The 27347-nt window shown below is 32.5% G+C and overlaps 4 protein-coding genes across 17 annotated transcripts in view; 2 read left to right on the plus strand and 2 right to left on the minus strand.

The window, feature by feature from the left end:
* The first annotated feature begins 435 nt into the window (after positions 1–435).
* Positions 436–4461, plus strand: LOC105144737 (uncharacterized). Of its 4 annotated transcripts, none has more exons than XM_011053820.2 (4): positions 436–1662; positions 2253–2453; positions 2525–3107; positions 3232–4461. In XM_011053820.2, the coding sequence occupies exons 2-4, from the start codon at positions 2259–2261 to the stop codon at positions 3525–3527; spliced, it is 1074 nt and encodes a 357-aa protein (XP_011052122.1). In that variant the 5' UTR covers positions 436–1662; positions 2253–2258; the 3' UTR covers positions 3528–4461. The 4 variants fall into 4 exon arrangements, with proteins under 4 accessions (XP_011052122.1, XP_087271577.1, XP_087271576.1 ...); XM_087415451.1 differs by lacking the exon at positions 436–1662 and adding an exon at positions 1712–2025; XM_087415450.1 differs by lacking the exon at positions 436–1662 and adding an exon at positions 1712–1931.
* LOC105144736 (transmembrane protein 208) lies at positions 4403–10733 on the minus strand. Of its 4 annotated transcripts, none has more exons than XM_011053817.2 (5): positions 10519–10733; positions 7834–7983; positions 7517–7653; positions 7165–7249; positions 4403–7059 (listed from the first exon to the last, which is right to left on the minus strand). In XM_011053817.2, the coding sequence occupies exons 1-5, from the start codon at positions 10522–10524 to the stop codon at positions 6922–6924; spliced, it is 516 nt and encodes a 171-aa protein (XP_011052119.1). In that variant the 5' UTR covers positions 10525–10733; the 3' UTR covers positions 4403–6921. The 4 variants fall into 4 exon arrangements, with proteins under 4 accessions (XP_011052119.1, XP_087271584.1, XP_087271583.1 ...); XM_087415458.1 differs by lacking the exon at positions 10519–10733 and adding an exon at positions 9715–10500; XM_087415457.1 differs by lacking the exon at positions 10519–10733 and adding an exon at positions 9635–10500.
* A 179-nt stretch (positions 10734–10912) lies between these two features.
* LOC105144926 (aarF domain containing kinase 1) lies at positions 10913–19841 on the plus strand. Of its 3 annotated transcripts, XM_087415444.1 has the most exons (9): positions 10913–12065; positions 13398–13630; positions 14139–14202; positions 14927–15035; positions 15336–15453; positions 16403–16624; positions 16846–17073; positions 17619–17735; positions 19097–19841. In XM_087415444.1, exons 1-9 carry the CDS (start codon positions 11651–11653, stop codon positions 19286–19288), a joined length of 1698 nt encoding a protein of 565 aa, XP_087271570.1. In that variant the 5' UTR covers positions 10913–11650; the 3' UTR covers positions 19289–19841. The 3 variants fall into 3 exon arrangements, with proteins under 3 accessions (XP_087271570.1, XP_087271568.1, XP_087271569.1); XM_087415442.1 differs by lacking the exon at positions 17619–17735; XM_087415443.1 differs by lacking the exons at positions 16403–16624; positions 17619–17735.
* Positions 19842–19968: 127 nt separating this feature from the next.
* form3 (FH2 domain-containing protein formin 3) overlaps positions 19969–27347 on the minus strand; it is a 43140-nt gene continuing 35761 nt past the window's right edge. For all 6 annotated transcript variants that reach the window (XM_087415428.1, XM_087415427.1, XM_087415426.1 and 3 more), the window contains 4 exons: positions 26381–26529; positions 25187–25544; positions 22482–23989; positions 19969–20878 (listed from right to left, as the gene is read on the minus strand). In XM_087415428.1, the coding sequence (XP_087271554.1) occupies positions 20606–20878; positions 22482–23989; positions 25187–25544; positions 26381–26529 (2288 nt within the window). In that variant the 3' untranslated portion in view covers positions 19969–20605. The remainder of the gene's footprint in view (positions 20879–22481; positions 23990–25186; positions 25545–26380; positions 26530–27347) is intronic.

Consider the following 27347-nt stretch of genomic DNA (forward strand, 5'->3'; position numbering starts at 1 on the left):
ATGACCCAATAGCAGTAAACTTATCCATAAGGCGAGTTTCAATCGATTAAAATTCACTTTATAGGTTATGGATAAGTTTACTATTATTTCTATTTCCGTTAGATTACGTAGACCTAAAGATCCTGATAGGCTCATCGATTTAAGTTTATGTCTTACGGTCACTGTTGCGGAATTTTATGCGACAGCCCTTCACACATGAAATGCATGACAGAGCATAAGCATAACATAAGACTGGACCAATGAGCATCTAGCATAATGTCACCATATTGATTTACATAAGATGCTCATTGGTTTAGGATTATTCCATACAAAACTTGCATAGCTGCATAAAAAAAAATCATCCAATCATATTTTTAATTTGTCTTTATGACAGACATGTGATTGGATAATTTTCTTTATGCATATGATTATACGGCTATGCAAGTTTGTATGGAATGGTCCTTAGCGGCCTTATGTTATGCTTATGTCCTGTTATGCATTTCATGTGTAAAATTCTTAAGAATTGACTCATAATCAAGTATTGCCTTTTCAGACCGCTATTTCATTTATGCGTTTTTGTCGTAAGACAAATTTTTCAAGGCTGTTAATTGGCTATAAGATAGAAAGATCCGAGGACATCTCTGTCCTGCACACATTTGTCCTACGCAAAAACACACAAATGAAATAACGATTTCATTCGACAGTACACAATTCTACAATTATAAGGCTACTTTCACATGGACCGCAACTTGCGTAAGCGTAACTTGCGTTAATCAATGAATCAAATTATGGGAGTTTTCCAGCAGAGGCAAATCGACACAAGAGTCATTTCAGCTTTGTTTTTTACTGAATTATTGAACAACGACAGAATGACTCTTGTATCAATTTGTATCTTTTGCTGGAAAGCGCTCTATTCATAATCCGGTATTCATAGTCAGGGGATCGATTGTGTATCTTCAAATGAAGTAAAAATTACAAAAGTGAGCAAATTTACTAGAGTATTCATAATTTAATTCGTTAGTACCTAGTAACTAACCTTGATTCACTTTTATAATTTTCACTTTCTTTCAAAATCCACAATCGACCACATTTTATACTCAAGATCAACTTAAGTACGGTCTTAAGAAGTCACGAACCAATCAGAGGGCTGCATTAGTGTTTTAAGATTACTTAAAGACGATCTTAAAATAAGAATCAACTATGAATACCGACCTATATCAGTTATTATGCCTTATTCTAGTTAAGACGATTTTATTGCTCTTACTCTGCTTTCTTTTCTGCGATTGTAATTGGTCGCACTGTTCCATTTTTCTGTAAATTTTCGCTTCATGGGACGCTGGCCTTATACTTACTTTACGCTGGATGTGATGAGCGCTGAGCGATATCCAATGAAAGCTCTGCTTTGCATCAAGTGAGAAAAAGCAGAGTTTTCATTGAATATCGCTCGTCACATATTGCTTATCGTGTCCAGTGTGCAGTAGGCATTATACTTTAAAATTTCATTTGTAGATGCCGCTTTATTGTAGCAAATTCATTATGGTAGCGTTTGGCCATTTGAACAGTTTGTGACAACATTAAAAGCGATAATCAAAGCACATATGCAATTACATTAAACGAAAAAGTAACAATAAAAATAAAGAAAATAATACATGTTATTTTTTTTATATCTGCTAAAATCTTAAGGTAATTTTGCGTTTCCTTTATTTATTTTTAACAATTTTTAAACTGCTTAATTATCCATTTTAATTATAAAGATATCAAAAATATATTGTATTCTTAAACTTTATAATATCATGCCTAATTCGATGCCTCATTCTTACCATCGTGGGTCATTAGAATTCGTTCATGTTTTCACCTATTTAAAATGGTTCCAAAATTCTCTAAAAATTCATAAATCTACATTCAACTTTCTAGAACAAATGTTTAAACTTCATTTGGAAATAAAATATAGTGTAAGTTATGATTATCAAAAGACCCACAAGTTAGGAAAAAATAAAGAATCACTGTTCACTGATCCATAATAGGAAAGTATGGGTTAGGTTAATTGTATGTATAATCATTAATTTAATATTAAATTAATTGTTGAAAAACTAAAGAATTTAATATTTTGTTTAATAATTCCTTTGAACATATTTGAAAACATAGTATTTTATAAATATTTATGTTTTATCTTTTTTTTTTACATTATATATGTTTAATAACATTAGATTGTAAGAAATCCTTTTCATGATTATTTAAAGGGCTTAGATCATTAGAAATTAATTCTTTTATAGAGAAACATGGCTACGGAATTGTCATCAAAGGAATTTTCTTTGAGATGGAATGACTTTTGCAACAACTTAACTTCAGGCTTTCTTTCTCATTTAAATGAGAACAATTTGGTTGATGTAACAATTGCTGTAGAGGGACAATTATTAGCTGCCCACAAGCTAGTTCTATCTGTATGCAGTCCTTACTTCAAAAATATATTCAAGGTATGACTTTATTGTTAACAATGTCATGTAAATAAAATTGTACTTGAGTAACACTTCAAGTTGTTTTGTAGGAAAATCCTTGTCAACATCCAGTGATAATATTGAAAGATGTAAAGCATACAGAAGTAATATCTCTGCTGAAGTTCATGTATCAAGGAGAGGTGAATATAAAACAGGATGACTTATCTACTTTCCTAAAAGTTGCGCAAATGCTGCAAATAAAAGGATTAGAAGGTGGCGAGGGACACATCATACCATTGTTAAATGATTATGTCAATGTGTTAGATTCACATGATTTCAAGGATGTAAACAGTTTATCTGATGTTTTAAACGAGAAAGAAGACAAGAACAAAATTCCAGATGAATCTGTACACTCGCGCAGGATAACCAACAGGAATAATAAAACGAGAAAGAAACAGATGGTTGAGAACAATTACAATTCGATCAAAAAGTTAAAAAATGAATCAAATGTTGACGGCAAGGATGATATTTGTCTCTTGTCAGATAATAATGATAAATCAGATAACGTGAATGATTCCAATTATGAAAAGGATATTAGATGTAACAAGACTAGTAAGGCTATTAATAATAGTGAAAAAATAATTGAGTTGTCCAACGAACAAAATTTGGAAGGAACCTCATTATTACAGTCAGGTATTTTATTATATTATTCATAAGCATAATGAAATATTAATTTACTGATTGCAAGATATTTATATTAAACTAATCATTTGATTGTTGTGTGAAACGAATTGATTAAAAGAAAATTGATATAAAGTTTTTGATATAGACGTGGAACCAGTGATCTACAGACTATCTGCCAGAGGTAGACCACAGTTGGTCCACGAAGGATACGTGTACAATATGACCTCTCGTTCTAAAGTATATAATAGCTCACACTACCGTTGCGCGGAGCAGCATCGCGGTTGCCGCGGTAAATGTTCCGTGATCGCTGAGAGATTCATGCCGACGGGGGTGCACGAACACAATCATCCACCGAGTTATCAATCGGAGTACAATTATCGAAAAAAGAAGGGTCTAGACACTGATATCAGAGAAAGACTGGTCCAATGATGCATTTAAAGACATTTAAATCAAGATGTTTCATCTTCTGTGTATGTGTTCACATACGCGCGCACACTGTTTGATTGTGCATGCACACACACGTCGATATCCAGCAATTGGAACAGGTAATATGTTTAGTCGGAAAGAGACAACATATTTTTTATCTAAATCTGAATAAAAATGTTATTTTTGTATTATATGCATACCTATTATATGTATACAGAGTGGATGCTAAGTGAATTTGTGAGAGGAATAACTCCTTCAAATCTTTTAGAATATACTTAGTACCTATTCTGTATATAATTGTCTCTATATATATAATTGGCTCCATAATATAGTAATCAAACAAAAATATTTGTAATAAAATCCATGATTAGAGATATAAGTTTAGATATTTTCAGTCTAAGTCAATGCTCAAGATTTGCAGTTCTGGGTACTGGCTTAAAGTACTTTCCATTCATTACAGATTTCAGAATGATAACGCTATAAGCGAGAAAATATACGAAAATGATTACAAAATATATCAAAATAGAAAGATTTTCAATAAAGTATTTACACTTAATAAAGGATATAATCCATTTAATGCTACAAATGCTTCGAAGCATTTGACTGAAGATCCAATCAGAAAAAAGAATTTTATTAATTAACCAAAGAATACTTTAAAGCATTTATAGCATCAAGTGGATCATAGCAAGAGTACACTTATAAAATATATCGAAAATTGTCTTTCCAGAATAGAATAAAATCATATTGATTTCAATTTGGTAGCTTTGTTTCGTCATATGCTTTATTTCCTTTTCTGATTAGGAATAATTCAATTTTAAATATGCCAATTTTGATTACCGAAAGGGGAATTTTTGATATATTTTACGTTCTATGTAAAATGATTGCAAATATTGCTTTATTATTAAAAAATACATCTTGATATATAGTTTTCCAAAAATTTTCGTTACATATTTTTCTATGTAGACCTATTCTGTAACTTCTTAACGACAGTTTGATATCGTTCTGCTGTCATTGCGTAACTTTTTTATTATAGCATAATATCTGCGTAACGACATTCCTAAGTGAAATTATTGTTGTGAAGTTTCAGAATGAGCTAAAAAAGTATAGAAATCGACTTTTATTTTACAAAAGCAAATTTAAAAAACAAAAGCCAGAAAGCACATAATAGATGTAATATAAGCAATTTTTAATAGTTCATATATTATACTTAACATATGAAAAAACGTTTTTGACCTTTACTTAGTCTCTATCAGTTCTAGCAAATGATAACAAATTAAAATTTAAATCTTGACACAAATAATTCCAATAAATAATAAGTAATGTTTTAATGAATAAAAATAATGCAAAAGATTAAACAAAAAATATAATAAGAGACTATGTCATATACTAAACAATTTCAAATATGTAAAAAATAAGTCGATAAAATTAATCAAGATAAAAATTCGTCAGAGACGAGATTCCTGTAAGTCCATAAGAGAGTGTATAAGTTAGTAGGATAGTATAAAGTTTGATTCCAATAAATCATAGCACGTTTTTCATGATTCTCTCCACTGCCACTCACCCGAAGTCGTGGCCTGAAGTCCATGGTGGAAAATTATGATTTATTCGATAATATAGACGGATCCCTCATGTAGCTTCTCGGAGTCTTCTTATTAAATTAATGACTTCTTCCTCCAGATAAACATGGAGATCAACATAGTCAGAACACGAATGTCGTAAATAGTATACGAAAGGACGAAAATGTAAATCACAACTCAAATGGGTACACAAAATATAATCGGCAGATGTTCCTGTACGTATAGCTGGTCATAAAAAAGTTGCAACACTTTTTTTGTGATGGATTTCAGAATTCACCAAACCATTGGTTCTTATTTATGGATCTACTGGATAAATAATCGGCTGTGAGTGTTTCCAATAACTCAAGTTTGAATTAGTTCCACTAGGATCAAAAAATATCTAATAAAATTGAGTTACTGTCGTTTCCGCGCATCATGTAATAGCACTCTAAAAGTTAGCCAATCAAAGCTAAAAGATTTTGAAAATTCTTGACTGATTGGTTAATTCTTCTGATACATCTTTCGATTGTTGTTTGGGAAAGTATGTGCGGACCTCCTAAAGCGTATTCAGATTCCCACATGGATGCTCCCCAGGTATCATGTCACTCTTGTCTAATGTTTGATAAACAAGGATGGAGTGATACCTGGGTGATACTCTAGTAGGAATCTGAATTCAGCACTAATGGAATAACTCTCATTCCGTAATATGTATCTTGGTAATTTTACGACCTTAACTAATATCTCGGTTCGCAAAGTAGAATAACGCTTTTTTATGCAAGAACGTGTCGAATAAGCCTAATTTCATTGATTTTTGAGGTAGCTAAACTAAACATTAAATGTACAATACATACAAGTATGATAGATTATTATTTGATTTTTATCTATTCAACCATCACTTCAACGTGTTTTAACGTCATTTGTTACCATTATTTCCAAGAAGGCGCTTGCGTATGCACGCGTGCGCGTGTGCTCTCATTTTATTATTCAAATTCTCACATATATAATAAAAGATAAGAATTTAAAAAATTGAGCATTACTGTATTATCGCTATAATTACAAAAAGAATCATTTACATTAGCATAATTAACAAAGTTAGATAAAGATTAACAAATCGAGATACTTCTTATCCACTTTTTATTCCTATATAAATCGTGATGGAAGTAATATTTATTAATATATGAATATATTATAAGCTAGTGGAAAAATCAATGGAACCCACTCAGAATATGGGATTCTTTGTTTTTACTACTAACAGTTACAATTAGTGTGCTACGATTGCTCCACTGGAGTGATCTTATGATTATTCCGGTCATCTATTATTCAACTTTAAATGGCTTTAAGATTTTCTTTATTTTCCTACTTTAATGTAATGTCTCTTTTTGAATATATTTAATTAAGATTGACTTTCCAATAATATATATAATTAAGTATTGCCTCCGATTTTTTATATAGGAATGAATTTACAAATACTATCGAATAAGAAGTGCCTCGTTACTTATAGACATAATAAAATGGATTGCAGTCTGCCGAGAATTGTTTAAAATGCAAAGAGGTATCGGCGAAAAATCTGTCTCCCATTTTGCGATTTTCCTCCTAATTCTGTGAAAGTATTTCCTTGTTTCGTACATGTTTGTAAAAATCTCCAAAATCTTGTTTCATTTAATATTTATCCTATATAAATGTCGAATCACTACACAGTCTCAATTTTCTCAACAAGAAAAAATTTTAAATTTTCCAAACTTCTGTCTCTTTCCAGTGTTTTTTAAACTCGCTACCATCCCCTTGGTTAAATCAGGTATAATTCAATGGAATTTTCTTATTGTACAGCAACAAAGATATTTTCATTGATATCGCTTCGCCATTTTCCTTTCTAACTTGCGCATTTTCTTCTCGTTCATCTCAGATTGCTCTTGTGGCTGAGCAAAGAACCACGGAGCCAAAATTTGTTTCCAAAGCACCCAGCTTCCCCTCAATGGTGCCTGTAGAATTTCCAAAATATGCAATAACAAGAGTTCCACATATATGCAATCTTTTTGTGACATTGAATAAGGAAAGCAATGCAAATGATTTATCGAAGTACCTACCAAAAGCCACAATAACCAGAAGTAGTTCGAAATAAGGGACAGAATTTGCACTCCTGATGTTAATATGATTAAATCTTTGAAATGTCTGTGAACAAAATTATAATACTTCGTTTAATGAACAATAGGATCCAAATAACACTGGACATTCTCTCTCCAAGGATGTTCATTTTAAATTCAATTTATTTTTATCCGCTTATAACAAATATATATTTCATGAATCTGAGAGATCTAATTTGAACATTCTATGAAGTTCCAATGTCTAGAAGTGAATGTCCAATAGACATACTATGGACGTCCTCATGCTATCTAGGGAGAAAGTAATAACGATGAGAAGAGTACAGCAAAAACTTACTCTGCTATACCACCTTCCATGTTGAGATCAACACCTGGATCCAGGAGCTGGCCGGATTCAGAGTACGTGGCGCGAGCCATATACGACATGAATTGGTAGCTTCCTATATATATAATTGCAGAAAATGCCATTAGACTCTGTAACGATAATACACAGTTAGGCGTTTCATAGCTGTACAATTATATTATCGGTATCCACAGGTTTGTTCGCGTCGCATGCTCCAATGGGCTCATTGTAGGAGCTGTAGTAGAAGTACGTTAAAGCATGTTGGAGTATTCGACGCGAATAAATCTCATCAGACACGAGATTTAACTTACTATTGTCAGTGCGTTGAATTCACGCAACATCATCGTTACGAAATGCATTCCCATTGCGCCTAAGGCCATGTAGATGTAAAAACTCAGCGTAGAGACATTCTCTTCCTTTATTTGCTTTGCTCCTTTGGTCAATACCTTACCTTTCTTTGTCTGTACAGAGGTACGTTCAGGAATTACGTCCAGTTAATTCTAAGCTATGATTTATATTACGTGTATTCAGGATTGGGAACGTTACTCATAAAAATAGGCGTTACTATTAATTTTTTTTATTTGTAACTTAATTGTTACTATTATTTGTCACTAATTTTAAAAAGTAACGTATTATCATTATTTAGAAATGATTCATGATCTTTTTCATTACTTTTATATAATGTTAAAGTTAAAAAAGATTTTTTTAACAGGAAATAGAAGTACGCTTTACTTTTTATCGTTACTTTGTTACAATAACAATTTGAAGATTCGCAACATTTGATAATTGTTATAATAACAATTTGATAATGATGTTGCGAATCTTTTAATGATAATTTTACGTACGGTAACAATTGGAAAAGTCATATTATTAGAATTGCCATTCAACCAAACTCTTTTAAGAGTATATATAAGAGAGACCGGGGCTAAGTAAAGAACCTTCTTTTCAATTGCAGTTTTCAATAATAAAATAAACAATTTTAGTCGAATAATTATTAGTGTTTTATAGTGATTATAAGACTACAAGATGGCAATAAAAAATTTTAGCGTTTGCAACTTTATTTCATCCATATACACAAAAAATGATGTGATTCGAAAAATGAAATTTCAAAAATTACTTTTGATCATCGAAAACACGTTTAACTATTTAAATATAATAACGCGGCATCTGAATTAATCAAACTTCATTAGTAAAGAAGACACATGATGCTTTCTACAAAATAAATTGGGAATAAGATATATTTTTGCCATTCAAAATTCAAATGCCAGTTTAGTCCCGGTCTCCCCTATTCTTTTTGAAGTCGAAAAATAGTGTACTCTTACTTTTCACTTATTGTACTTTTTTTTAAATAAGATAAAATTTAAAAAATTATTTAATATTTAAATTTATTGTTTTATAAAAAAGTTTTATAAACTTTTACTTGACTTGTACTAAAGCTGTGTTCGCTTTGGATAATATGTATGTAATATACATGTACAAATATTTATTTATATATTATATAGGAATTTTATTAAAGATTTGATTATATATATTTGTTGAAAAAACTTATAAGTTGCAAAGTACGTGGAATATATGAATCAATTTTATTTTCTCAGTTTTATTAACGTTAAAAAATCTCGTTACAAAGTAAAATATGAATAAATATATTTATAACTTTAAAACTAAATAAAGGCAAACAAAATTACATTCTAGAAATGTCGTTTTATTGAATATCAGCATTTAAAATAAAAAAAACCCCTCTCCATCTTTTTCTTTTTTTTCGAAAGTGTACTCTTTTTGTTAATCAATATATACTCTTTTCGTATATACTCTTTTCGTGCGACCGAGAATTGGCAACTCTATTCTGAAAAAAGTTATTACTGAAAAAAGTAACTTTTTATTTGTAATTAGTTACTTTTATTCGTTACTTGTAACGGAAAAAATAACTTATTGATACGTTATAAATTATTTATTACTTTTTTCAGTAAATAACGCGATCCTGTAACTTTTTCTTTAGAATGGAAACATGAAAAGTGAACATTTTTATGTATGAATGTATGTGTATGTACACACATTCATCAAAAAATTTTCACTTTTCATGTTCCGTCCTAGAGAAACTTACATGATCGATACCTTGAATTGAATTAATTGCGTTTTATGCTCTCTTATTGGTAGAGCGTGTAACATCAATCAATAATAAAGCATTTTCCAACCTAGGTATTGGTGCAAACCCGAAAATGCAATCAGACTACGGGTTAACGATTACGATCAATATTAATAATTGTCCGATTCTATTTCAGTCAATTGTGATGGACTCGCTACATCGTGATTGGTTGAAATAGAACCAGGCAACCATTAGGGTATATCCACAACTAGCCGTATACATATTGGGTCATCTAAAAAGTATCCGCGGTTTTTTGTCGCTAGATGTGTGTTGATGATCATATATCTATGCATACCAATATATGCATACAGAAAATTAATTAATAATTATTAAATTGCATTTCTCTTATAAAATCGCATGTAAAATGTGATTGGATAATTTTCTTTATGCAAATTTATGTGGATATACTCTTATAAATGCCTGTTCTACAATAGTTGTATAAAGTAATATTGGGTCATCTAAAAAGTATCTTTGTCACTAGATATATGACCATCAACACACATCTAGTGACAAAAAACCGCGGATACTTTTTAGATGACCCAATATATACAATATATTGTATAAATCATATGTGTAGTTTTGCGTTGTAATTGTATAAAGACAACCATTTTCCACAAAAATACAGTATAACATAGCAAGAATAAAACATCCAGATTGTAATTATTAATCGTACACAACAGCTTTAAAGCGATACCAGATGTGAATGTACTTTGTCGCTTGATAATAATAATACACGCAAGAGGATTCATAATACGAGTAGTCTAAACAATCGGAACATTCCTTATGGAAACGTCGATTAAATAAGAATGAACATTCATTGCGAAAAAAAAATGTAAATGAAATATAAACTCACTGTCATCTTATTTGATCTTCCTATCGAAAAAATTGGTAATACTCAAGAATTCTGTCTTCCTCACTGACTTTAATGAAATTGGGCTCATTCCATTTTGCACGACAAAAATCAATTTGATAAAAAAATAAGCGTCACTCTGCCTCATGGACCAACATATTAATCGTTGAAGTGGACGACTATTCAGGTTAGGAAAAGTGTCACAGCCACGAAATACTGTGAAGCGAGCATGCGCTATGGTCACATTACCATGCAGCATGTTCTATGGCCACATGAGTGTGAGTTTTTGGTATTTCTACAAAGTGTAACTTTACAATGACCTAGTTTCCACCGAGGGTTTAATCCGGATCAGAGTATAAAAACCAACCAATTACAGTCAAGTATTTTCCTGTTATAGGGGAACGCTTGACTGTAGTTGGTTGGCTGTTACACTCTGATCCAGATTAAACCCTCGATGGAAATTAGACCAATGGTCGCATTTATAAACGCGTTAATTTAATCCGACCAATCGCATTTATTATTTAATAGAATTGATCAGAGATCTTAAAGGAACGTTTATATTGGTCATAATAAAGCTGTATGCTGCAATCTTTAAGAATTGACTAATCATAATCAAGATAGTCTGCACGTTTTTGACTACGGTCTATGTTTGATGCTATAAATGTTTCGAAGCATTTTGATTGGTTAATTAGTAAAATTCTTTCTTCCGATTGGTCAATCAAACGTTTCGAAGCATTTGTAGCGAGAAGTAGATCACACCCTCTATCCTGAGGATTTAGTATAGAGACGAACCACATTTATTTTTGACGATACGATTTTATCGATAGTGTCAGAAAATGTATGTAGTCACGTAGTTCCCAAACTAAAAATGGATGTACTGGCGGTAGTGTACGGGCGATTTCGACGGAAAAAAGGTCGACACGGCCTCTCTTCAGGTCTTTCCCTGCTTTCACAATGCGCAAGACGTACCGGGAAAGTGCGCGTAAGCGCGCTGGCGATCAAATCAAGAAGGATTTATCTCGGAAAGATAAGAAATTTGGTATGAACTCGTGAACATGGACACGCACGAAAACATGGTTGCAGATCATGAAACATAGCCTTTCTTGCTCTTTTGTACTTTCGAACGACAGAAATTATGAATCGCGGCAATGTCGTTACATCTAATCTTGTGCGACTATTCACGAGTCTTTGTCGCTACAGCGATAGTATTGCGTGCCGACGATTGTATTATCGTCCTCGAAGACGTCACTTTCATCCGCCGCTGACGCGTTACTGCGATGAGTATCCTAACCAGTGGACCAATTACAACCTTGCTTCGACTGCACTCTTCTGGAAACCACGTGCGCAGATCCGCGAACTGCAAACAATGTGGCCTATTTATAAAGAAAAGGAAGAAGAGCAAAAGAACGGTTTTCTCGTAGACGCGCAAGGGATGATACTCATATTAGCGAGGATTGCGACTATAAGCACGGTTATTACCATTCTGTTTGTCGCGTACTTGATTACACGCTTGACCTATGCGAATTCGTTTCCCACCATCCTACGAAAAGGTAAACAAAATGTTAGCAATAGTTACCAATCATATTAAAGAATCACTGAGCGCTAACTGATTAGTTTTCTCTACTGAACGCAGCCAATGTCTATGGATTCCTTTATACTTTTAGGCTGTTAAGAATTGGGTTTTTCTCGATTTACTTAAGTCTAATGGGCCTCCTGCAATAAGCTATTACTCATAAATCAGATGTCAAAAGCTATAAGTTGATGATTGTGATTATGGTCAATTTTTAGCTTCTGATTTCTGATTTAGGGAGCGTTTATATTGGCCGTATGCCGTAATCTGTAAGAATTGATTAATCACAGTCAAGTATTCCTTTCTCATTCGGTGGTAAAAAGGGAATACTCAAAGGTGATTGGTCAATTTTTACAAATTACGACATATGGCATATGGTTACGGCCAATATAAACGCTCTCTTATGATTAATGGCTTAAGGTAAATTTTCACGAGCTGCTCAAACCGGTTGTTTCAGTGACAAAAAAAAATTACGTGATCAAAATTGGCGAATATCAAGCATTCATTTTGATCACATGATCTTTTATCGCTGAAACAGCCGGTTAAAGTAGCTTGTGAAAATTTACCTTTATTGCGGTTGATTTGGACGTTTTCAGCGCTTTTTAGTACTTCTATTCTTATTTTAGGTCTAATGAACGATAATGGCAGAATGATAATTACAAGCGCTTAAAGCGCATAACCGTTCAAATCGACTGCAGCCATATATAGAAAGCCCATAAGAATATATCCTCACAAACTTGCATAGTTGTATAAACCTAAATAATCCACACAACTTGTATAGCCGTATAAACGTATGCATAAAGAAAATTATCCAATCACATTTTACGTGCGTCTTTAGAAGAAATGCGATTGGATAATTTTCTTTATGCATACGTTTATGCGGCTATACAAGTTTGTGTGGATATAGCCTAAGGGTATATCCATACAATTTGCATAGCCGCATAAACGTATGCATAAGCGAATCAACTAATCAGAATCTTTCCTTTCCTCCCATTCCATGGAAAAGAATAATTTTAATTGGCTGATTCTCTTATATACTATGCATTATGCGTTATACAAGAGTCTACAGCCATAAGTGGGGAGCACAAACAAAGCAAAAGATTTGGAATTATTTCCTAATAAACTTTATAGAATGCAAATTACAAAATATAACATACATTAGAAAATATTGATTGAAATGACTTTTTGGTCTAATGAGAATTTGCATCGATTACTATGTGTCATTCGAAATGAGACAATCAATAGATTTTCGTTTACGAAAGAGAATCTTGTTGCAAAGAACAATTCAAGAAAAGGAGTCGTTTTTCCACAGGTATCGAGTTCCTCGGGCCAATTTTCATCAAGCTCGGTCAATGGATCTCCACGCGATGGGATATCTTTCCGCGGGATGTTTGCGACATGCTTTCGCAACTGCAACGAAATGTGACACCGCATTCATGGCAATATACAGAGCGCATACTCGAAACGACATATGGTCCTTCCTGGCGGAATTTATTTGTAAAGTTTGACGACAAGGAACCAATCGGCTCAGGATGCTGTGCGCAGGTATGCAACCCGAGATAGGGTGGGCACGAGTAGAGGATAGATTCGCACATAATGTAAAAAGACAGGTGTACCGTTGCGCATATGATATCACATGTTATGACATAACAATCGTAATGAGACAATAAGAAATGCTCAGAAGTGCAGAGCGAAGTGGAGCAAATGTACAGCAGTGCAGTGTATCACTTTGGGTACAGTCAACGCGATGCTGCAAACACTTTGAAGCGTTTTTTAATTGGTCAGTTTGTAAAATTCTTTCTTCTAATTGGTCCATCAAAGCATTTGTAGCGAGACTTTGACCACAGCCTTTGCAGTCATATTGAATTTTGACATCCTGGACGATTTCTGATTGGCTCTTTACTTTAGACAACTGCACATCCAAATGGGAATGGTACACCTATCCTTTTGCATCATGGATTCGCATATACTTGTCGCATACAAATTGGATGTACACTTGCGATGGAATGAACGTTATTTGCACGACTTTTCATCGTCCAAAATTGATGTTTAGGTGTATAAAGCGTGGATCGATCAGAATGCAACATGGGAGCCTCAGATATCGCATTTCGTGGATAGTAAGTTCAGAAATATTTTTATCACTTCCCTTGCATACGTGTAGCATCGCCGCGGTAGAAATCACACAGGCGATTTCGCGAAAGATCACTTTTGTTATAGTTTCATCTAGAAGAAGCGTTCATATTTGATACTTGAATCTGCCTGGATAGATTTATATTAGCATTGTTCGTTTTGTCTCTCGGGAGCTGCTCGGGGTCGCTTCGAATGAACCCCGCGTATTTGAAATGTAGGATTCACATTATGTATGATATCCGTCATACGACGTTCATCGTAACAATGAATGTCGGATGACGTATGACGGATATCGTACATAGAATCCTACGTGATGTGAATCCTATATTTCAAGCTAAGTTTACGCTAAGTTTATTCAGAGCGTCCCCGAGCAGCTCCCATCGTTGGCACGAGGGGGGGAGGAGGGGGTTCGTCTCAAATGTGAGTCGTTGCATGATAGCAGCACACTCTGATAACGTTGCATTTACGAAATAATGGTTCATACTACTGATATACTACTGTTGGTTCACTGTTGGACTACCTTAAATTTTATTTTTTACAAAATATATATATATATTTTATAATATATATATTATTTATTGTTCGAATAAATATATTTGACATAAAATTTTATTTTTACTTTTTTTCATATTAATATTATATTTGGGTTTTCCCATTCTTCTTTAATTTTACTTTGTTTATTTGATCATTTATAAAATGTTTTAATTTTAGCTAAAACTCTCAATGAAAGCGACAAATTAGCATCTGCCAGTCCGCGTACCAGAAATTTGCAAACCATAGCGGTAAAAGTGTTGCATCCTGGAATCGAAGACCAACTCAAGTACCCTTTTTAAGATATTGCGCAAATAATAAAATAATTTTTAGTAATATTTCCTGCCAAAGTTCAATCGCCGATAAAAATTGCATGATAAATGAATGCAAATTCGCGCTGCGAATTAATGTCAGTACGTTGATTGGATATCGCGCGTCGCATGTTGTTCATCGCGTCGGAACCATATTGCTTACTGCATACTGGACGACGATGTATTTAAATACATACCAAAGATATTCTATATTATATATTATATAAGATATTATATATTCTTTATTATATATATTCTGTATTGTATATAATTTACAGAAGGGACATTGCAATAATGCGTGGTTTTTGCAAGTTCATCATGTACTTCATTCCAAAATTGCATTGGCTCAGTCTCACAGATTGCATCGACGAATTCGCACGCATAATGGAAAATCAAGTAATTTATTCCTATGACTATATTCATCCTTACATATTCATACTAGATAATCTGAAAAAAATGTGCCTTAATATTATGTATTAAATATAAAGGTTGTTATACTTACATTAAGAGAAAAAAAATTATTGCAAGTATTATAATTTAACTATTATATAATTTATAGTTATTTTGGGATTAACTATAAATTTATAATTGTTTTTACTATGCACATTATAACTGCTTCAACATTGAAATATATGATCATTATAATTGATAGGCATTAAATTTTTTTCCTTACCACATTTCTTAGTTATTATTACCATCTAAATAATTATATTAAGAAAATGGTCATATTTCATTCAGTATAATGACGATTGCATTTATTACTTATTAAAAATGGCTATTTTCATTTACCATTCGTATCTTTATATTTTACTATAAATATTAATAGTTCTGATTATTATAATTTACAATATTCTCATATTTGAGAGAACTATACATATAAGATTATTATTACTAATCTGTAATCTATATGTTGTAATACAAGCCATTAACTGTAATAATCAGATAAAAAATGATCAAAATGAACATATGTATTTTTACTAAAGACAGAAAATACGTGAAAATATATTTGAAAATAAGTTTTGAAATACAGATGCTCCAATTTGAATATATCTTAGATAAGATTCAGATATAGGCATAAGAATATATAAAATGTATCTCCATGCGTATATCTAGATACATGTAGATACATGTAGATACTACTCAATACTAGTTGAAGCCTGCATAACTTCTATGAGTTCGCGAGACAAAATCAACAAGAAATAGTCGCTTTATTTGTGACGAGAACAAGGGATAATCCAAGCAATAATTCGTTTCTATTGTGCCGGATTCAATCTCCGAGTGATCTGTAGTTTAAAAACAGCGAAAATGCGATGGCACGCATTTAGTTACATTAACTTTTGTAAAGGTTGACATGCGACTGGAAGCTTCTAATCTCGTGAAATTTGCGGGGAATTTCTCGAACAGAAATGACATCATATTCCCGTATCCTTACACACATCTGACTCATCGCGGGATACTCGTTGAGAGTTTCCACGAAGGTGCACCGATATCAGATTATCTAGAATACGACGATGCTATTTTACAGCGGAGACTCGCCAAGATAGGAATCACGATGGTCCTTCAAATGGTTAATATAACTCGAACGATTTCCAATCGGTATAATGAAATGTACCAAAATAAAGAAAACGAATTAAAACTTTCTTTTTTTGATTTTGAGAAGATTAATGTTAGATTTATTCCAACGAGATCTAATTGCAAAACTTTAAAAGATTGGTCCGTTTTTCATAGCGCTTTATTATTATACAACTTTTGATTGAGAATAATGTGTGAACAACCGTTTGATTGTAGATATTTAAGGATAACTTCATCCATTGTGACTTGCACCCAGGCAATATTCTAGTCGAAAAAACAGTCCCGAAGGCGAGTCTGTTCAACATTTTTTGGCGAGCCATTACCTCCGATTGTGCAGAGCACGACTCACGCCTGATCATATTGGACTGCGGCCTTGTGGTATCTCTAAATGAACGCTGCCGACAAAATCTTCGAGATGTTTTTTATTCGGTGCTAACGAAAAACGTAAGCCAGAGAAATAATGTTCACTTTCTATTAACATGCGCTCTTTGCCTTCTTAATAATAAACTTATTAAATTAAGGAGAACTTATATAAGCTGAAGAAACACATTTATTCTTTTTCCTCTCTATTTTTCTTTCCTTACTTTTGAAGTGCTTTTCTCTAGTATTTTAGTGAAGAAAATGTTCGGAAACAAAATATCCATTTTTATTGAAGCACATCTTTTCAGATGTCTCTAGGGCAAAGGGATTATTCAATATTCAATATAAAATACACGGTAAAATATTTACGATAAAAGCAATCGACTATATGAACGTAAATTTTTTTCGTGGAATGACGATTTAATTTAAACTTAATTGCAATCGCATTTTTTGACACACTTTTTAAATTTCCATTCCTCAATATATATATATACATACACACACACTTTTTATTTACTTATATTTTACATACATACCATTTTATTTCGCTTCAGTGAGCATTTTTTGCCGTGTGTTTTACATTTCTTAAAAATAAACGATTGACGATTTACATGCAAAATTTAACATAGGGCGAAATGGCGGCGCAGTATATCCTGGAGCATAGTTCGCACATGACCCCCGACCCAGATGGCTTCAAATGTTCAATTAGAAATATTGTCAAGTCTCACTTTAGCAATTCATTGAATGTTAGTAACAGGTATTCTCTTTAAAGCTCAAGAGATCGCTGAAGCGGCGTGTCGTTTTTCGCGATCTCTATTTTTAGGATAGTCGCTCGATTGTAAGAGATTTCTTAACTTTTTAACTTTGACCGTGTTAATTTCATTACTTTTCATAATCAATCTTCCGTTTTTGTTTTTAATATAACTATGCGCGTAAACATTATGTGAGATACTGTTGACATTTAGAGGGAACCTATAAAAATCATCCTAGTTTACTATCAATCACATAGCTTAAGGGAGAATTCTAGTAGTCATCCCACTTTATCATAAACTCCATTAATTGTATCCTTCAAATTAATTTTACGGATTAAAAAATCGTTTTTGCTTTTTAGAATTAAAGTACACACAAAAAACATCCGAAGCACTGGATTTCACGAAAAAATACAGAAAATTAAAAAATTCACTTTTGGCTTATACAGCTACAGCTGTTACTTGAGATTAATATTTATTGCTGTAAGAATTTTATAGTTCATATATTGAAAATAAGCGATTACTATAGGAGCGAAATTGAAACGTACGAAATAATTTACTCAAAGAAACGAAATATTTATTTACGAAAATACACAATTTATTACTGCGAAATAAATATTTATTTGCATCGAAAAAATTTGTTTCAAGAAAATGCGTATTTTCTTGTTTCTCTCTCCCCAACTTTCATGTTTTTTACTTCTTCTCGCACGAGATATTATATTATATTCAGTGATTTTATTTTTACATTTTTAATTGATTTAGCAGTTAAACCTTTTAATGATACTTGTGCAATTTAACTAATATTTTTAATAATGTAAATCAAGTAATTGAATACGGAGATATGAAGACAGAAGTGATAGTTCACGACTGTCAAAATTTGATAATGAGTATAATCTATTGATTTCTTCATTTAAGACGTTCGAAAGGGAGATTGTGGCGTCTTCCGATCTGAATTTTAAGACTTTCATTCATCTATGTGCAATATTTTCATTTCCTTTTTGAGAGATAGTTAAATAAGAAAAGTGTAGAATCTCTGTTCAATAATCATCATAGTTAAAAATTTTATTACTTTTTATATCTTATCAAATGAACTTTATTTGATTCCCGTACTTTCTTTGGTGTTTGTGATAAAAATCAGTAAAAGAAAAGAATTATAGTCTCCCGGATGTAACAGTATTGTCAATATTATTCATTTATTTTTATTGATATCTATATTATAATTTATACATGTGTATTATGATTTCCATATGCGTTTTAATTTTATTGCTAAATAATTAGATATTGATGCATTACAATATTAATTTTAACCATGATTTTTTTGTTTCTTTTTTTCCGTGCGTTGTCCCGGGTATCTGCAGGTAAACATAAGTACCGTTGTGTCGGAATTGTTCTCCGCGATGATTCATCACCAAGTCAAGCAAGACGAATCCTTCAGCGGCGTGATTCTTAGTATATTGGTGATCGAGAGCCTCGGTCGGTGCCTGGATCCTGAAATCGATATTTTCACGGAGATCTTTCCCTATGTCCTCAACAGCGTTATATACAAGTGAAGATGAGACTCTCTAAACAAAAGTTAATTATATATTCGAAATAATTATTGGAGTATTATTTTATTTGTACCTCTCTCATACAATAAACAATTTAAGTAAAAGATACAGGACTCTCGAAAAAATTATTAATTTGGTAATCTGAGAGTTCATCTCATTATCAATTTTCTTAGCAGGATGTTCATATGATCATTTTTTTTAAGCTGACTCGAAGTTGAGTTAAAACGTACGAATTATGAATAAACGATTGAATTATTAAGTAACTACTTGTATGTATGTGTAAATAAATTTGTATGTATATATAAACTCTGTACGTGAAAAATGCTTTAAATATTTATTAAGATTTATATTTCAATCAAAAAAATATTTTTTTTTATTTTAATCATAAGACATTTTTTTATAATGCGTACTGTCGAGAAGACTTTTGTTTGCTCAAAAGTCCGCATTTTTACTTTTTTATTAAAATTAATCTCCTGTAAAACTGAATGTTTGTATCAAATTGATACTTGACAAACTTTTAGTTCAAACTCTAAGGAATAGTTTAAGCAGCATTTTTACTGTTCAAACTCGAGTTCTTGTATTAATTATACAGCATAAAAGAAAAACGTACTCTTAATCATCTTATCCTAATTGTAAGTTTATAACAATATCTCATGATTTTTTTCTACATCAAAGAAATTACATTGTCTGAAATTATATAATGTGTTAATTTATTTGTCGGACATATATTCTATAATAATACATTCATTTTTATAATAGAAAGTATATATTGTGTGTGTGTGTGTGTATGTGTGTGTGTACACACACACGCGCGCGCGCACGCACGCACGCGCACACACATATATAGTACATGTTACACATTTATTAATCGAGTATGTTTCATATAAATATGTTCTCTAAAAGGAAAATTTAATGATTGTGACATTTTCCTTGGTTATATGTATAATATGAATGTCGCGCGCGATAAAGATAGAGAGATTTGATTATTTTCTTTTTATCTGAGTACGCATTGTTTGGTGCGATAATGGCTATAAACGATAGTAGTCTTACTTATTTTGGTTTAATAACTATGAGACAGTATAGTAAGCGAGAATAACAATATTTTTGTTTAATTTTTCGAGGTCTATCTTATGATAATATTACCAACAATCTCGAGCTATCTATTGAAATCGGTTCTTAGTTTAGTATCAACATTAAACTTCATATTCAGCTGATCTTCTTAACGCTAATGGTTTATTAATCCTAACACAATTGTTAAATATATCTAGATAGTCCTCCTCGATTTTAAATTCTCAACGAGGGATGCAATTCTTTTTTTTATCAATGAGAATTATATCCTTTGACCACAACTTTAATGTTTTTTGGCAAGTTTGTTGTAGAACCTTTGTTGACACTGGCAGCCGTAGGCCTCATAAAACTATGACCCTTTAAGCTGATTCGTGGCTGCATTAATCTGCTCTTCGTTGCGTATGTCTTATCACCGGAAGGCAGTCGATTTCCTAAGATTGATTGCTGACCTACGCTGCTTCCACTGCTGCTGCTACGCGAGGCGATCGGCCGGCCCCTTGTGACTTTTGGCATGCCAGGTATCACCTATCGATTAATAATAAAAATCGAAAATCTCGAATAAAACATTTCAAATTTGCTTTGCAAAAAAAAGCGTAGAATTATGTCATTTTTTTCCGTATATCAATTAATTCTTTGGCTATATCTGAGCTGAATTGTAGACAGAATGGTTGCAAAGCTTTTTCTTCGATGGATTTCGGAACTGCAACTTGCTCACCGAGCGATTGATCCTTATTTATAGATCATAAATTTATACATATATTTAGTTAGAATTATACATACTAGTAAAATAATCGTAGTGATCCATTTAAAAAAATTTGTTAAACAGTCTGATTTCGTCGAGGAATAAATTTTATTAATGTGTTATTCATTGTAGTTTCTTGACTTTATCGAATTTAACAGTACAGCTCCTCAAGAAGGAACATTCGCAATGTATGAATTGTGCGATTACCTTTGGTTTCACTAAAAATACATGACTTCAATTTATTGTTAATTCGCTAAAAAAATAAGACCTAAAATAAGACCGAAATGTTCGTTGTATATAATCAAAGAATGATATAAGCAATAAGAATTCATTTGCGTTATTGACATATAATATATACGCTAACGTTAACTGTGGTGTGCTCTCAGTTGCCTTTAATGTTCTATTATTATTATTATTATTTTAAACATTGACAGTCTATAAAAATATTTTTTCTATAATTTTATAATTTTTAAAAAATTTCTCAGATATTTTTATATAAATTATATAGAATATATGAAATATCTTGCTGAAGACATACGATACTTCTAATGATGTTAATAATATATTTTTCAGCTTCGATAGTTCCTGATGATAAATAGGACGACATTTTAAAAATATTAGAATTACTGTCTACAGGAGTTTGAGGATTTAAAATTGTTTAATTTTTGATAATATTATTTTCTAAAATAGAATACAATTAATAAATGTATGCGGAAAACCCAAAATGGACAAGGTTCTCTTTGAAATGAGAATATATTGAATATAATAAGATCTTTAAATTATAATTTTGAAGCATGCAAGAGAACTAAATGGAAAAATATGATTTGAGTACTATGAGATAATTTATAATCTTCATGCGATTATATAAGATACAGCAGAGTAATATTTTATTTAATTTTTACTTAACGTAATGCTTTATTTAGAATTACGAATCTGTTTTATTAATAACAATTAATCAACTGTTTTATTAACATCAATTATATTCGGTCGTCGTGCCAGTACCTTTTTAAGATCTTATACTGCGCATTCACACCTTGGCAGAAAAGCAGAAAGCGGAAAAGTAGTACTTAATCAGAATTCGTGCTGATAGTAAGTGGTACAAAAAATCGAAATGTCGACTACCAGCGGGACTTTTGATTAACTGCTGCTTTTCCGCTCCCTGCTTTTCCGTCAAGGTGTGAATGCACCCTTAGGCCTGTTCTTTTTGGCTGAATTTTTGCACCAGTTCATCTTTCTTCCTCTTCTTTCCTCCTAGAGAAAAGGAAGAAAGATGAACTGGCGCAAAAATTCAACTAAAAAGAACAGGCTTCTTGTATCTTTTAAGATTTGAATATATACAATATAAAATCCTCTTTTTATTTAGAAAGATATTTGAATTATATCAACCTCGGATTCTTTTTGGACGCTCCTTATTGCCGGTCCGATGTTGCTACTGCTGTTGTTGCTTCTACTGGCGGGTATCTTGCTGGTGCCCATCTGACGAAGACTTGATCGTCTCTTATCGACCGCGTCCTTCGATGGCAACGGTCTGCTCAACGGACTATTCTTCCTCAGATCATTAGTCAGCGCTCGGATAGCCGAAGTATAGTTCTGCAGATGCACGCGATTCGCGGCCAAATTCCTCACCGTATTAACGGATGTCGCGCTGTTCAGCGAGCTCCGCGAACTGCGCAGACTACTTCTCGAACTGGAACGTTGCACTTCGCTTTTTGAAACTTCTGTATCGTTCAATGGTACCACATTCGAAGTTCTTTTCAGAGACTCGATTTTTCTCAAAGCAGAGGATTCGTGCTTCGCACTTGCGGTGCGTTTTGGCAAAAAGTTGGATTTTTCAGATGCGTTCCTCGCGATCGTTTTCTCGTTGAACGTCTTACCGGAAGCCGGCATCAGCAATTTGTCCACGGATGATTTCCGGCCGTCTAGATTGTCGTCATCCACCGCGCTACGTCGAGGATTTTCGCTGCTATAGCCGCCCAGTTCAGCTGGTGAGCATCGCATCAAGTCATGCGTATCCGTCTCGTAATTGCCGGAAGACGTCTCCTGGCTTAAGGTTTCCGATACGAGGCTTTGAGTCTCTTCAAAGCCTTCATCATTTAATTCCTGATCCCTGCTTTTACCAGACAACGGCGATGTTGTTACACTTACATCAGGGACCAATCGGTTGCGAAATATAGAGTTCTGTCGAATCGCGGTCTGATCGCATGGATCGTCCACAGTCCGGACTTTCTCGAATTCTCTTGTGCCCCCAGTGGATTTTAGATCCACACACTTCTCTTCTTCTACGATCTCAAGTATATCGTCCTTCCGATCGCGCAACGAGTTTCCGTTTCGCGAAAAATCATTGATGATTTCCTGATTTTGATTCACTTGACTAGGTGGATTGCTGGACAAACGGACCGCTTCCTTCACCTGACTTGGATCGATCATGCTCCGATGACGTTCGCGGCTTGTCACTGCTCGCTCGGTAATCACTGTGACAGGCTCGCGCGATCGCGATTCTTGCATTACCGGACTCAACACGGTGTTAGTCACCGCTAACACTGGCAGTGGTTGACTGACAGGAAGTCGTGAATTTTTATGACCCATTGTCGATGTTGTTGTCGTCGGCACTGAATGCGACAGACACTGAAGATCCTCATCAGAACGCGCGGTCTCCATTAGAGCCGTATCGCGTCGCTTCAATTTATCTTGCCAGATACGCAACATGGCGTCTGCATCCTCGTGGAAGATCTCTTCATCTGCCCGGGCGAGGGTATTAGGTTGCTGCACCGTCGATTTCTCATCGTGAACCATTTCGAGACTCAATACATTTGATTTATCTTTGTTCCCCATGAGATCTAGAGTCTTCCTGTACCTGCGAGTTCGTCGCGTCGCTGAATATCTATCGAAGTTACCTAAAAATCGAGATATATTATTTTATCAATTGAAATTAATTTATTCTGAATCTTACTTTTTCTGCTTTATTTATTTATTCTGAACTTTTGAAATTGCGAAATATATGTATATTAAGAAGATTTCAAAGACGTCTGATTAAATATTTTATATTATATATCACGTAATGGCCTTGAAAATTATCAATTTTGTAAGCATGTGTGCGTGCTTCTTCATTCAAAATTCTCTCTACCATTCTTCTCCTTCCCTTTTTAAAATAATTAAGTATTTTCTTGCCGTTATTGCAGATGACTTTGAGCATCATTGATTTTTATGCAATATAACAAGCGATAAAACTTTCTCTTTGCATTTTGAAATGTCTGAGAAGGAATATCTCTGCAAGCTACAATTATCCTATTTTGTAGTTTCTCGATTGTATCTGGAAACGTTCTGAAAATTATTGGATAATTTTTGTTTAAATAATTGAGTACGTCACAATGATAGTCTGTAGGACATCCATTCTATAGAAAATGAATGTTATGTATATTGAATTCCCAATTAGCTATCCTCATCAACAGTATTTTTAACAATTTGAGTTATTAAAGGATCACATCTCGCAGTTTTTTATTTAATTGGAATTAATTGGATTCATCTAGATTTAAAACATTCATTAGATTTGAAAAACTGTATTTCTTATTCAAAATTTCGAATTGAGCGATATTCAAAAATGCATAGAAAAAGCTATATCATTTTCAATTTAAAGATATAGAAATGTACTTCATGCAATTCTTATAAATAATGAATAAAAATGCATTTGGATTGAATGATTCATTTTAACGTTTTCGAATGTGTGTTTCTGAAAATTTGAATCTATGTTAATTTATTCTCATTTACTGGATAATCTTCGTTATCGTCAAAAAAGAAAAGTGATGATATTTGTGCAAATAATACAGAAATTAAATTTTCATTCTCTATTTTACCGCACTTACTTAGAAAGAGCAAAGGAGACGACTTTGTTTGACGTCACATGAGTGCATTTATACAGCGCATGAGAGATGGTGAATTAAAAAATGCTTCACGTTAAGCGCTTACAACGTGTGAGCATGCAAAAGGAACGCATATTATGTTACGTGTCGTGAATTATATTCTGAATACGCACTATCATTATAAGCGCATTCTGAATACAGGCTTCTGTTTATATATCTTTTGTTTGTGTTTACCGGTACCGAGATCCGTGCCAATCCACTTCGATATTGCAGTCTTTGTTTCTCGACCCTGGAGAGAGCTGCTGCAACGTTCTCTCTTGCAGGGTTCTTTTTCCACGGGTTTTACATCTTTCGAAGGACTGAACAAGCGTCTAATTGCCGGTGGCGTCTCGATATTATCTGAATCAATCTCAATCTTATCATTAATTCTTTCCTTATCCGCGGATTTTCTACCAAGCTTGAAAAATCGCCGAGTTGCAGGCGCTTGTGTTCCTGTGTACGGTTGCCGAAGATAGATCGTCAATTCGTCTTGGATATCTAAATTTATTACATCACTGATCTTGTTCTTCTTCCTGTCTTCTTCTGTAATCGCCTGTGAATATAATGTGAGATAATCATTTAATTTTCTAATTTTTTGAAAGTTTAATACATATTGAAAAACGTTTGATTATTTTTTGTCATATTTAGAAAAGTTGTATATCATTCTCTTGCTTATGAATTATTATACACTAATTGATAAAAAAATAAACTTAATGATAAGTTTGATTGATAAGTTAATAAGTAAGATTGATGATAATAGTAACAAAAGATTTTATAGTTTTCGGAATTTTAAAGAATTGAATAATACAAATGGAAGAAAAAAACATATTATTATGTGACTTTCCAAATTACATAATTTTAAAAAATCACGTACTAAACAAATTCGTTGTGATTTACTTATTTGTATGATTTCGTTATGTAACTTGATGACGTGATTTTTTTCAGCAGTAGAATTCACACAATTTGCAGCCGTTACAGATATTTTATGTAGGGCGTTATAAAATAAATCTCTTACGATCGGAATCGTCATGAGTTAACATATTATGTTGTCATTTTTGCAATTGTGCTGATCCACTTTTTCGTCAAAGAGTTTTTTAATCTAAAATATTTTTTAAAAATATTTTCTTAAAAATCAGTTGTAAAGAATAATTATATATTCTTCATGAGCAATTTAATATACTAATTCAAAGTATTCGTCGTGAAAAACTAATATTAATTACAGATGATTTTTGAGTTTAGAATAAAATAGTTTTAATTTGTGATCAATTGTTTACCCTAAAGTAATCTTTTTTACTGTTTGCATAGCAAAATAGATTTAGATATTTAAAATTAAGATTGATAAATTGGCAAGTAGAACTGATAAGTATAATAGATTCTATTAACATTTACTTGTAGAGTGCTCGGCACGAGTGCATTTTCCATACTGGATCTTGATCCATTTTTACGAGAATAACGTGGATCAATCTCTTCCGTACTACTTGACAAGTTCAAGCTCGACTTTCGCCAGGGAGACTTATCCTGGGATGATATTTGAACTTCTGGAATGAGATATTTGCTTATACTTATCAATCGTGTCAATTGTCATTTCTTCAGAAAAATTTTCTTAAGCAATAATAAATAAATAATAATAATAGAAGACAACACAGGAATCAATGCACAAATTACAATGTGCAATGAAAATATTCTTTCAATGACATGAAAATTAGCTGTATAGTCACAGAAAAGTTACATTTTTTTTTCGATCGATTTCGAAATACAGCTTGCTTACCGAGCAATTGGTTTTTACTTATGGATTTAATCATTTATGTTCAACCGCTCTACGAGTAAAACTGAGTTCCGACATCCATCGAAAAGAAGTGTTGCAACCTTTCTGTGACGAGCTGTACTAAAAAACTTTTCAAAATCCTTGCATTTTTACTGTACATCCCATCTCTATGTGATATACCGTAAAAATACAAGGCTTTCGAAAAGTTTTTTTTTAATACGAAAAATAAGTATTTCGAATTTCTAATATTTTTTTCATAGTAATATACAGTACAAAATTTTTACTAGTATAATTTATTTATCATATTTAAACATAGTAAATAATATTTAATATTTTTGTTAGGTGCGGCGTATATATCGGAGTTACTTTATAATTTTTCAGAATTTTTATATAAATTTTGAAATATTTTTTAATTTCTATATAATTTTATAATCTTTTGAATTTCATACTTTTTATACGAATTGAAGCATGTTTACTCCAATTTATCAGGATTATCAGGATTATTTTAATTTGTTTGCAATTATTGTATTATATATATCATTTATCAATAATGACGTTATCAAATTATAATAAATTTTTAATTTGCAATCA

Source organism: Acromyrmex echinatior, chromosome 18, assembly GCF_024713525.1.
Source record: "Acromyrmex echinatior isolate Ae372 chromosome 18, ASM2471352v2, whole genome shotgun sequence".
Lineage (NCBI taxonomy): Eukaryota > Metazoa > Arthropoda > Insecta > Hymenoptera > Formicidae > Acromyrmex > Acromyrmex echinatior.

Coding starts and splice junctions, on each gene's coding strand:
- LOC105144737 (XM_087415450.1), top strand. CDS start 1,773: ATGCCTAATTCGATGCCTCATTCTTACCATCGTGGGTCATTAGAATTC. Junction 1,932..2,252: donor ATTTGGAAATAAAATATAGT/GTAAGTTATGAT, acceptor ATTCTTTTATAG/AGAAACATGGCTACGGAATT. Junction 3,108..3,231: donor AACCTCATTATTACAGTCAG/GTATTTTATTAT, acceptor ATTGATATAAAG/TTTTTGATATAGACGTGGAA.
- LOC105144736 (XM_087415457.1), bottom strand. CDS start 9,688: ATGTTACACGCTCTACCAATAAGAGAGCATAAAACGCAATTAATTCAA. Junction 7,984..9,634: donor CGCAATTAATTCAATTCAAG/GTATCGATCATG, acceptor ACCTCTGTACAG/ACAAAGAAAGGTAAGGTATT. Junction 7,654..7,833: donor AATTCAACGCACTGACAATA/GTAAGTTAAATC, acceptor TTATCGTTACAG/AGTCTAATGGCATTTTCTGC.
- LOC105144926 (XM_087415444.1), top strand. CDS start 11,651: ATGAATCGCGGCAATGTCGTTACATCTAATCTTGTGCGACTATTCACG. Junction 13,631..14,138: donor GCTCAGGATGCTGTGCGCAG/GTATGCAACCCG, acceptor ATTGATGTTTAG/GTGTATAAAGCGTGGATCGA. Junction 16,625..16,845: donor TCACGATGGTCCTTCAAATG/GTTAATATAACT, acceptor GTTTGATTGTAG/ATATTTAAGGATAACTTCAT.